This window comes from Amblyomma americanum, chromosome 1 (assembly GCF_052857255.1).
Source record: "Amblyomma americanum isolate KBUSLIRL-KWMA chromosome 1, ASM5285725v1, whole genome shotgun sequence".
NCBI classification, from domain to species: Eukaryota; Metazoa; Arthropoda; class Arachnida; order Ixodida; family Ixodidae; genus Amblyomma; species Amblyomma americanum.
Genome location: NC_135497.1, coordinates 188,812,954 through 188,826,495, shown reverse-complemented (window position 1 = coordinate 188,826,495; position 13,542 = coordinate 188,812,954). Strand labels below are relative to the sequence as shown.

Genomic DNA, 13,542 nt, shown 5'->3' with positions numbered 1-13,542 from the left:
TCCTGTGTGTTTCTTCAGGTTGCACTCTTTCTTGCCCAGAGTGCCAACGCTGAGCCGTCGATTGCCCAACGCTTCTCGATGTGTCGACATCTATACGAGGCTTAGTTGGAAGTAAAATTTGACCTTTGCTGCTCTGTAAGCCGGTTGTGAAGCTATGTTGCGCAATATGCCAGCAAGTTTTGCACTGGAACTCTGTGTGTAGCGACAATTCGTGCGCGGTACAAGAGCACAGCCAAAAAGCCAGCGCTGTGAAAATTGTGATTTTAAAATCTTTTCAAGCAAACCAGTGTGCGCATAGACATTCAGAACATCAGTGGCAAACCTCGAGAGCCGGCAAGCAGCTTCACTTCATGATTAGAATCAACGGCGCTGAACTATTTATTCAGACTTGACATTGAAAAATTGCAAAAAAACACTTCGCATGTCGTCAATGTGGTGTAGTGGTTGGCGCATCCGGTAGGTAGTGATAAGGCGCCTAGTTCGAATCCTGCTACGATAAATTTTTTTCTGTGCGCTTTTTCTTTACTTTTTCAGTTTTTTTATTTCACGCCATCTATTTCATGGTTTTTTGTTGTTTTTTAAATTCAGGCTCATTTTTTTTGGCCCCGAAAACCAGTGCCGCATCCCGTCCCACTATGGATCCTAGTATGCCACGTCTCGGTACACAGTGCCATATTAAGCCCATAATCAGGTATGGCGCTGGGACCAGCACTGGGTTTTGCAATAGGGATGTGTTGCCATCCTAAGTGTCAAATCACCGGTTTTCCAGCTTTCTTTCATCACGACACAGGTGGCCTGGCCGGGAATGAACTGTTAGTTTTCAAAGAAAATACAGTAATTTCTCGTTATAAAGAAATCACTTTACTCGAAATATCGCTTTATTCGAAATTTCTTCCGGTCCCGACCCAAACGCATGCATTTTAAGCCGCATTACTCAAAGCACACGGAGAGCTTGACCCGCTTAGAGCGAAGTTACCTTTCTGCATAAGTAGTGTCAAATAAATGCTGCCGATGAATTAAATCTCATGCAGGCACAGAACAGGCTACAAAAGTACCAAAGCTACGACCGATGACCTGCCTAGTAGCGTGTACCAAGTGAGTGCCACGTGCCCCCAGCTGTTTACAGCAGAGCAAACGGAAGCTGTCAAATTCCATTGTGCAGCACGCCCGGACCGTTAATCTTGGTCGCAATCGTATCGCTGGTGTCCCCCGTGATAGAATCCACACGAAGATAAAGTTTTCCTTACATTTTTCGATGCCAGAAAACCGCGGGCAGACTTGCGCCGTAGCATTCCATGGGGTGCGCTCGATGAGCAAAGTTTTACCGCTCTAAAGAGCATTTCTGGCACTGAAACATGCCAAAAAGCTCAAAAGAAGCGTCCCTCCAATTATGGGTCCATTCACACTTGAGAGTTGCAGAGGTGCGACTCTTTTGGCCGAAAAGCAACAGTTGCAGGCCAATTGTTTGCTGCTCAATTTTCCAGCATTGCGACTGCAAGACGCAAACCACTGAACCAATCAGCGGGCTATGCGCTGGGCAACGAACTGAGCTGCTCCTTAGCTGCCGTAGTCGTCACTAAGCCTAACCGTTTCACAGCGGCCAAATCAGACGAAACTCTCAGAAGCATGCGAACGTCATTCCCGAGAGTTTTCATTGCAAGTGTGAATAACGGTGTTTGTCAAGCTGCTGCCTGGTCGCAAGCGACTGCTGGTCGCATGCCCTTTACCATGTTCGATGCAAGGAGCTACGTTAACAAATCGGGAAGACGACTGTGGGGAAGTCGGTCAAGAAATTTGCTCGCCACTCACCATAATCGGCCTGCATCGCAATAAAACAACCAACCCTAGCTACGGTGCATTTTTGACGGTGTAAATCGACCGATAACTTGCCGAAAACACGAAAAATCTGAGCGTCGCCAGCGGCGAGTCAGGCTGTCAACATGGCGGCCCAATGCAACCATTGTGTTTCCACGGCGATTTTCTCGAGCCGCTCATGCTCGATTTGCACCATCCGACTAGACAAACAGTCTAAATGCGTGATAGGGTCATTGAATTTTGTTCCTAGACATTTTTCAACAGCGCGGACGCGACGTTGCACGAACGCCGACACTCGAACCGTAGAATTAGCACAGTGCGCCAAAATACTCTCGCTTTGCAAACTTCACGGCTGCACACCTCGGGAAAAAATTGCCCAATAATCAAGCAAAGCCACTGCTGCAAAACCATTCAGTTTTCACGATCATGCTGCATACCCACAATGAGCGGCTAATCTTTTTTTGAACACAACAAATACAGCCTCAGACTCGAGCCACGGCATTTGCTGTGCTTTCCAGCTCTTGTAGCCTTCCGTGACTCCACCCCCATAAAAGCGGCCACTGCCTTTGCGATTATAAATACTTCAGAGGTTGAATGCATGGGTGGCGGCCACAGACTCATGCAATGCTTGGTCAGGTTAGAGCAGGGGTTGCAGGCGCCCGGTAAGAACTTGAAACAGCCAAACCTCACTGCCTTTTTTTCACATAAAGTTTTGCTTCACTGAAAACATTGTATTTTGACTTCCTCGCAGTTGCGGCACAATTAAAGCTCGACTGTTTAAGCTTTGCTCGAGTGGTCGCTTATATCTAATTACCACTTATAACCAATTTTATTGCCGTCCCGCTGACTTCGTTATAACGAGGGATTACGGTAGAGCAAACAAGAACAATGCCAAAACCTAAATAAGCCATTCGTGTTCATCTGTCGCATGACCACATGAAATTTGTGAAGGCTTGTGTAGCCCAGTAATGCTGTCTCAAGTTTGCAGCTCCCTTATAAAAGAAAAGGTGGCTATGCTGCCCCAGCACCAAACAAAGTGAAGTTTTACATGTGCTGATTCTGCGATGAGCACATACTACTTTTTGATAATGTACCGTATATTGCCGATTATAAGTCGACCCCCCACCTCACAACCCCCCCGGGCAAATATATATATATATATATATATATATATATAGATAGGTCCACACTGCCTCACCCTGTGGCCCTAGCTCGTCAGTAAGTTTTTCAGAAGACCGAGTCACGCAAAGAAACATTTCTGCCAAACCTGAGAAACATGTCAAACCAGAGTGGAGTCAGGTCGGCATGGCTGATTTGACCAAGAAGGAACAAATGTTCTGCCCTCACATTAACATAAAAACATGCACTGTTTCTCTTCATATGCTTCGGGCAACCTTTGGCATACAGTCGTGCGTCACCAGAGGCTCAGGCCTCCCATTTCATGAAATTTTCCACCCATTTCTTTCACACCTTAAAGGGACACTGAGGAGAAATTGAAGTTGGCTTGTATCGATAGAATACCAGGGGCTAGATTACGCAACTGTGACAAATTCTGTCACAACTTATTGACAGTGACGTCAAAATGACGTCACAATGAGACGTCACCACGTGACGCAACGAGGAATCAGCCAATTACAGCAGGGCAGCGCCCCGAGAGCATTCGAGGGGGCGTCTGCTTATTTTTGTAAAAAAGAAATAAGAAATAAGCAGCGATGAAAATAACTAATATTTTATTTTGTCAAAACATTGTGTTTAAAGTTCAAAAATATTAACCAAAACAAAAAGCATTTGAAGTTGTGCCATTAAATTAACTGGTGGGTAACTTTGCGTGTCGCGGGGGTGTGCTGACGGCAGTAAAAAGGCCGCTTTGCACAGCAGCAGCCGATTCTACGCCGTGTTTATTGTTTGTTACGCGGCGTCTGAAGTCAAGCTACTATGAGGTTTACCTAAGTGCGCAGAAAAATGTGAACGAATGCAGTGAAGGCTACGTGACTACCGAGCGAACTTGCAAGAACCGCTTGGTACAAAATAGACGAAGACAACTTGTTGAAGTCTGTGTTTTTCGCCTCTTTCGATCAATGACAAAAATGCCAAAAGGTGAGGTGTTGCAGTATGTGACGAGTGGTTGTTTCTTTCCCCATGAGGAACAAAAAACGACCACGAAGTGCGATTTGCTGGTAAAAATAAAGTGCTTTGCCAGCATAAGCGTATTTTATTTAAATATCTGTGGCACAGAGGTGACCACGGGAACCCACCCCTTCTGCACGCTAAGTTAGCAGATTGCCTGCAATACCTGCCACACGCATTTGCTCACCAAAAGTTGTGCGATGCAGACGTACGCCTCACTATCAACGGCAGCTTGAAAGCCGCCGGTAGCTAAAAACCGCAGTGCACACAGCACTTGCCGCCGCAGCGACAGCGCGCTCGCACGCAAACCTCCCAGTTCATTGGCGAGTTCGTAGCACAGCCACTCCACAGTCTGCTGCTCCAGTCGAAAAAGGCGTCGAAACAGTTCGTCCGGCAAGTCACGCGTCTTTGTGCGCCCTCCTTTGCCGTTGCTCGCGCCACCGCAGCCGCCTTAGTCGTATGGCCGCGTGCACCGCCGCCATTTACTGTCACAAACTCAACGGTCAAATTGACGCCCTCAAAACTGTGACGAAAAACTGTCAATTAGCGGCTGCATAATTAGGTGTGCAACGTCATCACTTCTGCCATATCCGTGAAGTCATCAGCAGCCACCCATGATGCAAAAAAGCAATATGGCCGCTGGCCACAACCGATGAATAGGAGCGAGGCTTATTGACACCTTTGGGACAAGTTTTTGACAATTTTCCTAATTGACAGTTACGTAATCTAGCCCCAGATCCTGATTACAACAACGCCGCTCTTATTTAAAACAAAGCTCTTGTAAGGTAGAAAATATCAAGAACCAAAATACAGGTATCGCCGCCACAGGCCAATCTCGCAAGTACAAGCGTGGTGATGTCATAGGACAAGAGACGCCACCTTGGAGGAATTTTCCTTCTACATGGGGCTGGGAATCTCTGAGGCTGACAAGGGAAGGTTGTGCGGTATGGGGTCACTCTGCGTCCAGCCGGCCAGGAAGGCGAGCTTCCGTTCCAGCTACATGCAGGCGTTATTCAAGTACGCAACACGTTTCCCCAACCTGTGGCGCAGAGTCGCAGCCATGGCAGGTCCGGACGAAATAGGCAACGGCAGGTCACGCTATGAAATAGTTTATTATCCTAACGCGAGGTAAAGCACATTGCGGAAGAATGTTCTATCCGTAAAATAGAAGTTCAGCAGCTCACCAGGTCGTTGACGTCGTCTGGCGTTAGTGTTCGGGGCCAGTGGGCAGCGGAAGGGGTCCATTGGGGCACTTAGGTCAGGTCCGGCAGCGAGAGTCCTTATCCCGCCACGCGTTCCCTCCCTTTTATCCCCTCGGTCATTGCCTCCCTAGCAGCAAATTGTTGCCATCAAGCTTAGGCATGCTACCCTCTCCGCAGAAGGCAGCGTGCTGCCGTGACGTCACGTCAGTGCTGGGGCGGAAATGAGCAGAGTCGCAGGGGTGCCTTCTCTCCACATTCCTGGTGGCCAGCGCGCACGTGCAAGTCACGATCGCCGCTGGCGCGAGGGACGAAGAGGGGATACCAGTGTATCCCACATCCTCCCCTCCTTAAGAAGCCTCCCGAACACAGAAACAGGGGCAACATTACTTGACCTTCTCCGCCATCCAGGGATCGAGGTTCGATGTTCTTCGGCTTCCGCAGGTGCATCAGTTGACGGCCGCGCCAGGCCCCTGCCGATGAGCTGCTTTGCCCCAAAGGCTTCGCCTCCCGCACGATGGCGCTCGGCATCTTCCTCCCCGTCTCGGTCTCCCGAGTGCGCGCGGCTGCGCCATTCCGGTGTATTCGGTCGACCGCCTCCTTGGCGCCGGCTGCGATGGCTTGAAGATCAGGTCCATGGCTGCGTCCCCCTGATGTACTGGGTCAGGGGGCTTCAGAGGCCAGGGCTGCGGCGCTTCTGTGGTTGAAGCCGCGGTTGGGCTGCCCTTGCATACCTGGTCAGCAGGCCCAGGGTTGCGGTGGTAATGGGGCCCGCGGCAGGCGATAGCGTACAGTTCGCGGGTGGGAAGATGCGATGTGGCAGGTAGCCGGGGTGGCCAGGGTGGCGACTGCAGGTCGCGGGCGGGGCGTAGCGTCGGGCCTTGGGCGCAGCGCGTTGCCAAAGCTGGATGGTGGCTGGTAGTTGGTAGTGGAACGGTGTCGTTCTGATGTGCCCTGCTTCTTTTCCATCTGCGCTGAAATAGGTCAGCACAGATGTAGCCAACCCCTGCAGCACGTGCTGCGTGGTTGTTCGACCCTCATGAGAGTCATTACGGTTAACGCAAGTCAGTCTTGCGTGCAACTGATCGGCATGAGCGGCCCGTACGTTCATGCATCTAACAAGACTGCCTGCCGGCTCGCACCCTCGCTCTAGGCTGCGCAGGCAGATTCTGTTTCTGCTAAGGGCGCAAGTTATAGCGAGACGCGGGGTTCGCCGGCTGATCACAGCGCTCGTTTTCAGACTGCGGCGCGGGTCGGGCTGTGTCCTCTACCCACTCATCTCGCTGCACGTAGCATTTCAGGTCGCATACGTGCACCGGTCCACCTGTCGGTTTCGACCGCAAGTCCTCGAGCCTGTAAACGAGCGAGGAAAGTTTTTCTCGCACGCAGAACGTCCCGATCCATTTCGGCGCCAGTGAAGCCACAAACTATTTGCTGGCGTCGCTGAGAACGTGCTGGCGTCGAAGCATCAGATCGCCAACTTCGTAGTGAACATCCCGGTGCGAGCGGTCGTACTGTGCTTTTTGCTGCGCCCTAGCAGTGCCCAGGTTGCAGCGAGCCTTGTGTAAGGCCTCCGTCATCTTAGCGCGCAGCTGCGTCGCGTATTCAGCTCATGCTTACGAAACGACTGGTGTCTTCCTGCTGTCCGATAGAACCCGGTCCATCGGATTTAGTAGCTCTCTACCCAGATTAAGAGAAAACGGCGCATACCCAGTCGAGCGGTTAACGGTCGAACGCAAAACAAACGCGATCTCCGGCAGATAGGAGTCCCAATCTTTATGCCTCTCAGAGTATGCGACAAGCATGTGTTTAACGTTGCGATTGACTCGTTCCGTGGGGTTCGACTGAGCATGATAGGTGGTCGTTTTCTTGTGCTTAATGCCGAGTGCAGCGCACGAATCAACGAACACCTTCGCAGTGAAGTAGGACGCATTGTCCGTTATCAGCTGCTCTGGGAAACCGAACCTGGTGTATACGTCCATCAGCTTCTCCGTGATCACTTGTGCCGTCAGCTTTCTAAGGAGGAAAAGTTCAACCCACTTGCTGAAGTGATCTGTGACCACCAGCAAGAACTTGTTCCTACTCGGTGTCATAGGATACGGTCCCATGATGTCACACGCTCCGATTTGCCATGGAGTCTGGCTGTTAATCGGGTGCATGAGGCCGGGTGGTCGTCCGCCTCGGGGCTTCACACTTTGGCACACATGGCACGAGCGGGGCTAGCATGTTACGTCCCTTTTCATGCCAAGCCAGGTAGCAAAGCTACACAACTTAGTGTAAGTCTTGGGGCCGCTTGCATGCCTAGCGATGCACTAGTCGTGAAAGTAGCGTAACAGTGCTGCTCTCAATACTCGCGGTATCACCACCTTGAACGCCTCATTTGTGTCGTTCTCGGAGGGGATATACCTCAGCAGGACGCCGTTGGAATCCAGCAGATATGAATCCATCGCGTTCACAGCTTCACAGCACAACCAGCTGTTTCCAAGCGCTCCGCACTGACAGCAAAACCAGCTGTCTCCGTGTGCGCGGTGGCCCTGCCGCCCGGCTCCCGGAGCCCGTCGAGCAACTTTCGACAAAACGGATCCTTCTGCTGAGCTTCGAGCAGCTCCTTTCTGCTGAACACGATCCCCACGGAACTCGCGTAGTCCACGTGGTTCGCGCTCTTGCCCTGGATCAATGGTTGGTCCGCGTTCCTTACATGGGCTACAGCTCGGGTCTGTCTCTCACTCTCTCCGGCTGTCGGACGGTCGGTCGCGTGACCTTCCTCGCACTGGACAGGCGCTCGCGAGAGTGCGTCAGCCACAGCGTTGTTTTTTCCTTTGCAGTAGCACACGGTGAAGTCGTAACGCTGCAGCAACAGGGACCAACGCGCTAGGCGGCCGCTCGGCTCGCTGAGTCGTCTCAGCCAGGTGAGCGCCATGTGATCCGTCTCGATCACAAATGCCACCCCATCGACGTAGTAGTCGAACTTACGCAGAGCAAAAACTATCGCGAGACGTTCCTTCTCTGTCACCAAGTAGTTCCTCTCTGCCGGCGTCAACGAATGGCTCGCGAAAGCTACCGGACGGAGAACGCCTTCATGCTACTGAAGCAACACTGCTCCTAAGCCCAAGTCGCTTGCGTCGGTTTGAATCACAAGCTCCCTGTTTGGGTCGAGTAGCTGCAACTCAGACGTGTCAGCGAGCACTTTGGTGAGGTTGCGCAGTGCATCCTCTTGCTCGTGACCCCAACACCAGCGCTCGCCTTTCTTCAAAAGCTTTGTCAAAGGCGCCTGCAGCGCTGCGCAATCTGGAATGAACTGGCGATAAAAGTTCGCCATTTACAGGAAGCGCCTGAGACCGGCTATATCTGTGGGCGACGGAAACTTAAGCAAAGCCTCAAGCTTATCATCGCATGGCAGAATGCGGCCTCTGCCGATCGTGAACCCCAAAAGTGTTATTCGGGTCGCGGCGATCTGTGCCTTCTTCGGGTTCAAAGTGATTCCCACGTACCTCAGCCTCTCTTGGACGTCCCCCAAGTGGCGCAGGTGTTCCTCGAACGTTTTCGAGTACACCACGATGTCGTCTAGGTACGCGAGCGCATGTTGCCACTTCGCATCTCCCAGAACACGGTCCATTAGGCGCTGATGAGTAGCGGGCGCTCCTACCAAGCCAAAACATTCTCTTGAATTGGAAAAGGCCTCTGTGACAAGTGAAAGCAGTTTTCTCCTTGTCCCGCTCATTCATTTCAACCTGAAAGTATCCGCCGCTAGCATCGAGCGTTGTGAAGTACTTCACCCCACCTAGGTTGGATACTAGGGAAGAAATGGTTGGTAGAGGGTATGCGTCTTTTCTCGTAACCTCATTCAGTTTGCGGTAGTCCACGCAAAGTCGATATGTATCGTCTTTCTTTGGAACCAGAACTACCGGGAAGCCCCAAGGGCTTTTAGACCTCTCAACAACGCCAGTGTCGATAAGTTCGTCTAAGGCGCTGTCCAGTGCTTTTCTCTTAGCCAAGCTAATTGGTCTAGGATTACACTTCCAAGGCAGTGCGTCACCCGTGTCTATTCGGTGCCTTACTAGGGTAGTGAGGCCCGGGCGGTCAGTGAATGTCGTGTTGTACTCGTAGAGGAGCGATGACAACCGTGCCTTCTCCCTCTCCGTCACGCTGTTCACTTCCGACAAAAAGGGGTGCGCTGATATTCCCTGCGCGGCACAGCAGTATTCTACCGCGGCAGGCAACCTTCTCTCTGCCCTCTCTCTCAGCGGCGATGGTCCGGTCACCTCCTGGTTCTCGGGCTGGCGGGGTGGATTTGTCACGGTCTCCCCCAGCTCGCGCTGTGTCAGTCATTAACACTTCCCTCCGTTTCGCACCGTCACGGTCCACAACGCATTTCTTGGCAGTGTGCCAAGATGCTGCGCAGAGATAACATCACGGTGTGTTTACCTTTTAGCAAACTTTGCAGAGTGCCAGCACTTGTCCGGTTGTGCAAGCTTCGTTTTCAGTATGTTCGCCTAAGGGCGACCCACATGGAGTGAACTTGCGCTGCGGATTTTGAGTGGTGTGACGGAATGCCGACGCACCACCGTGCAGCACCAGAAGCGGCGGAAAACGGGTGGCTGCCACCAGACTGCTGCCGCCAGGATTTCGAAACGGCATGATTCCATATGCTTAGTAAAATGCTGAAAAGAACAGCTGTGCATTTACAATTAAGCTATTATTTATTTAATAACGACAAATAGGACGAATTATTCTTTGTGACCCCTTTCTGATCCAAAATAGTTAACCTGTTTGAACCTCCTGCGCTTTCTGATGTCAACCGACTCATAGTGGCTAAACCTAGAAGCCTTGAAAACCTGGCGCGTTTCATTGCTTAAATTTTGTGCTGCGGGTATCTTCAGACAAAGCGAAAGCTTCGCGCGACTTTTGTTTTCCGTGAACATGAGGCACAGCGTAGCGGCAACGACGAGTTCAAGGTGAAACGAGAGGCCGCTTCGGCAGGCGCAGCCATGTTGTAGAAGAGGGCGGAAGTCAGACGCTGTCGCGCCCTGATTAGTCCGCGCTGACCACCCACGTTGGCCGCTTCTGACCAGCGGCTGACCGCCAGGCAATGCTAAAAACCGGCATCATGATTGCAGCTGACCGCGTGCTTCCGTTGGCGACTGATGGGTGGAAGGATGGACGACACTCGCAAAGAAAAAAAAAGTTTTTCGCACGTAATTTGTAGCGCCCGTCCTAAGTCATAGCCTTTCATGGGCATTCGCTGGGACCGCGCCGACAGTGCTTATCCGTAATTCCAAATTAACAGGGCTCGAATTAACGAGTATTTAGTTGCGAGTTTCGGAGGCTGCGCGGAAATGAGGGTAGGCAGCCGCCACCGCTGCCGCCAACCCCTACCCTCCGGCTGTGCCGGCTGCCGCGCCGGTGATGGCGCCATTTAGGCTTTACCCACTCTTTCGCGGTTTTATCTGGTTCCATCTTCTGTCCCCGTGCACAGCGCGCAGCCTCCATGCGGAGGTGCTTTCTTTTTTTTTTTTTGCCATGTGCTGTGTGACAAGCCTGGCCAAGCCGCCCAGACGCGGCGGCGCGTAATTCGAATTATCTGTAGCAGAATCGACTTACTTTCGAATTAACGGGCTTTTTTATACACAGATCTCTATGAAGCTTGGCCGGAGCAAGTAGTGTAGTTCGAATTATCCGAAAATTCGAATTATCGAGGTTAGAATTAACGAGCTTTCACTGTATATCAATGGCTTGGCTTGGACTGCGACGATACATAGTCATAGCACTAGTTCTGGCGTGTTGCGCATCCATGGCTTTGTGTGAAGGTAAGCACACGCCACATGCTTTTTCATATAGCGAACAGTACGTCACACGATTTCCGGCAATTGCGAGAGTGCCATTGGCTCCGCATACGCAGCTGTGGCGAGGCGTGGCAAGTCACGTGGCATGACGTCAGAGCCAAGCCTCCGCTCCTCCTAGTTTGAAGGTCAAATTTCTTAGCCACATGACCTTCAGCTTCGTAGGGGAGAAGTAGAGCTTTCGCTCTAAAACTAGTTCGCCATACAAGTGCGAGCACATGCACTTTTTGTTGCAACAAGTCTTACATGCTGTGACAGGCAATCTCCTGAATTTAATCTCCTGCCACATTTTCGTCCTGCGACTCGCCGAGACTTCAAGATTCCATTTGCGCCTAAAGAGTAGTTCACACTGAGGGAAAATTATAGCCAGAGGATCCGAACACTGAGGAGCTCACAGCTTCAACCATTATTTTCAATGATATGATACTTCGTTTTATACTGCTCTTTGTTTTCATCCAAACACTGACCAAGGCTTCGTAAAGAACGAATGATATGTGGCTGAGTAGCATGGTTCCGTGAACACACTACCTGCGCAGCCTCTGCAACACTGCCTGCTATGTATAAAACGGAGTATAACTATAAGCAATTAGCAGTATAATTAGTCCCAAAACAAACTGGATAAAGGAAAGCTACCGTGAAAATCAGACTATAGGTCGGACAGGAATATAGGCCAACTCCCGAACTAACCAATTCTATAAATGAAAAAAATCTTTTTCAGTGGAAAACGTACCGAAAAATACCCTTACCTTGAAACAAATGCGACTCGACAGGTTGCACAATGGTGACAGTATTTATTTTCATTTAAATGCTGCTCGTATGCACACCCGGCCAATTTTTTAACAGTATCGTGCGCCCATCGACCCGCGTGTTTGTTTCTGGCACAGAGAACTACGGCGCCGTAGAGCAAAGCCCTTCCTCTTCATGAATCGCCACACCCAGGATGGCAAGCCCTTGAATTGCGCCCTCGCGAGTCTAGAGGCACACGCGATCTCTACCACTTTCATGCGGATGCATTTGGCAGTCACAGGCAGCGATCTTGCACGCAGCGCAACCTTTCCTTCCAATTCTGGATACACTGCGGTCCGCCCACGAAATGATTTTTCTTCTGGTTGCTGCAAGTTGTTATACACAGCTTCTGCCTCCGCCAGTACTGAATGCTCTTTTCAGATACTCCAAGTTCGCACTGTGCCACCAGGTTGCCGTGAGCTTCCGTGTACTCAATTGCGTTTTTCTTTAAGGCGACGGCGCGATGGTGAATTGCCGTCGACTTCTACTCATTTTGGAACAAAATGTCAAAAAGCAGCCTCTAACCGAAACAGCTTTGCAACTACGGGAACGCAAAATGGTGGCACTGCTGTTGATGGCGATGGAGAAATGCTGTGTTGCAAGACTTCCGTAGTTTTTCCGCCAATGACCGGTATATAAGACGGGGGTGTATTTTTCACCATGGTTTTTTGAAAAAAAGTTCGACCTATATTCCGGTTTTTATGGTAGGGGTTGGGGCATGCATTGAATGAAATAGGTGCTCAGGGACTCAAAAAGTGCTCCAAGAAACCCAATGGTTCTGCGGAACCCAGTTGGAGAACCCCTGGTGTAAACTAATGAGACCGACATACCTTCTGCACTTTTTCTAACTGTGCAGCTGTGCTGGCATGCTGCTCTTTTTCAGTAAGCAGTTGCTTGTTACTCTCCACTGCCTGCTCTTCCAGGACCTTGATGCGGCCAAGCAATTTCTCCTCCAGCTCCTTCACGAGCCTAGCCTGAGACTCCATCAAGATCAGTTTAGCCTCCTTTTCTTCATTATGCTGCCGCAGCTCCTGCACACACATGCATTAATAGAAAAGATATTATGAAGAGGCAGGTTGGAACGAGGTTAGCCGAGCTAGTTACAACAACAACGAAAACTACCACTATCTCTTCACTGCTTAAAGGGCTACTCCAGTGATTTTACCATACTAGTTACTGGTTGATTTACATTGCTGACAGCCTTTTTCATAAAATTACAAGCCATGTTTTAAAATACTTAAAAGAATAATTTTAAATAAGCAAGAAATATAAAACGAAAACTCATACTTCAGCACACAGCCTACTGTTGCTTTAAGCAGCCTGCTGCACACACAAGATTGCTTGAAGAGACACTAAGGAAAAATTCAACTTGGCCTGTGCCGATAGGAAACCACGTTCTCATCACAAAGAGACCACTCTTGCAGAAAACGGGGCTTTTATAAGCTAGAAAAGACCAAAAAATTAAATATAGGTGTTGCCACCACCAGCCAATTTTGCAAGTAAAATGCATGTGGCGACACTGATTTTTGGTTGCAGATACCAGGGGCTATGCTACACCATCATTCACTTCAAAACAGTGGCAACCCATCCTTTTTGGCAAGTACAACATCAGTTTGAATCAACTGGTGGAAAGATTTTTAAAGCAATTTTCTTGCCTATAAATATCTCTTTTGCTGCTGAAAAACCGTCAACATAGCCAAAAAGAGCCAGAGAAAAGATTTTTACAGGGAACAATATTTGCATGGAGTTGTCCCCAGTGTCCCTTTAAGTTAATG

The 13,542-nt window shown here is 50.2% G+C and overlaps 1 protein-coding gene across 8 annotated transcripts in view; it reads right to left on the bottom strand.

Moving 5' to 3' along the window:
• Nucleotides 1–13,542, bottom strand: part of LOC144114391 (uncharacterized) — a 105,933-nt gene that overhangs the window by 34,062 nt on the left and 58,329 nt on the right. For 6 of the 8 annotated variants that reach the window (XM_077648097.1, XM_077648099.1, XM_077648098.1 and 3 more), the window contains exon 9: nucleotides 12,598–12,798. The exons of the other annotated variants lie outside the window; for them this stretch is intronic. In XM_077648097.1, coding sequence (XP_077504223.1) covers nucleotides 12,598–12,798 — 201 coding nt within the window. The remainder of the gene's footprint in view (nucleotides 1–12,597; nucleotides 12,799–13,542) is intronic. 8 annotated transcript variants of the gene reach the window in all.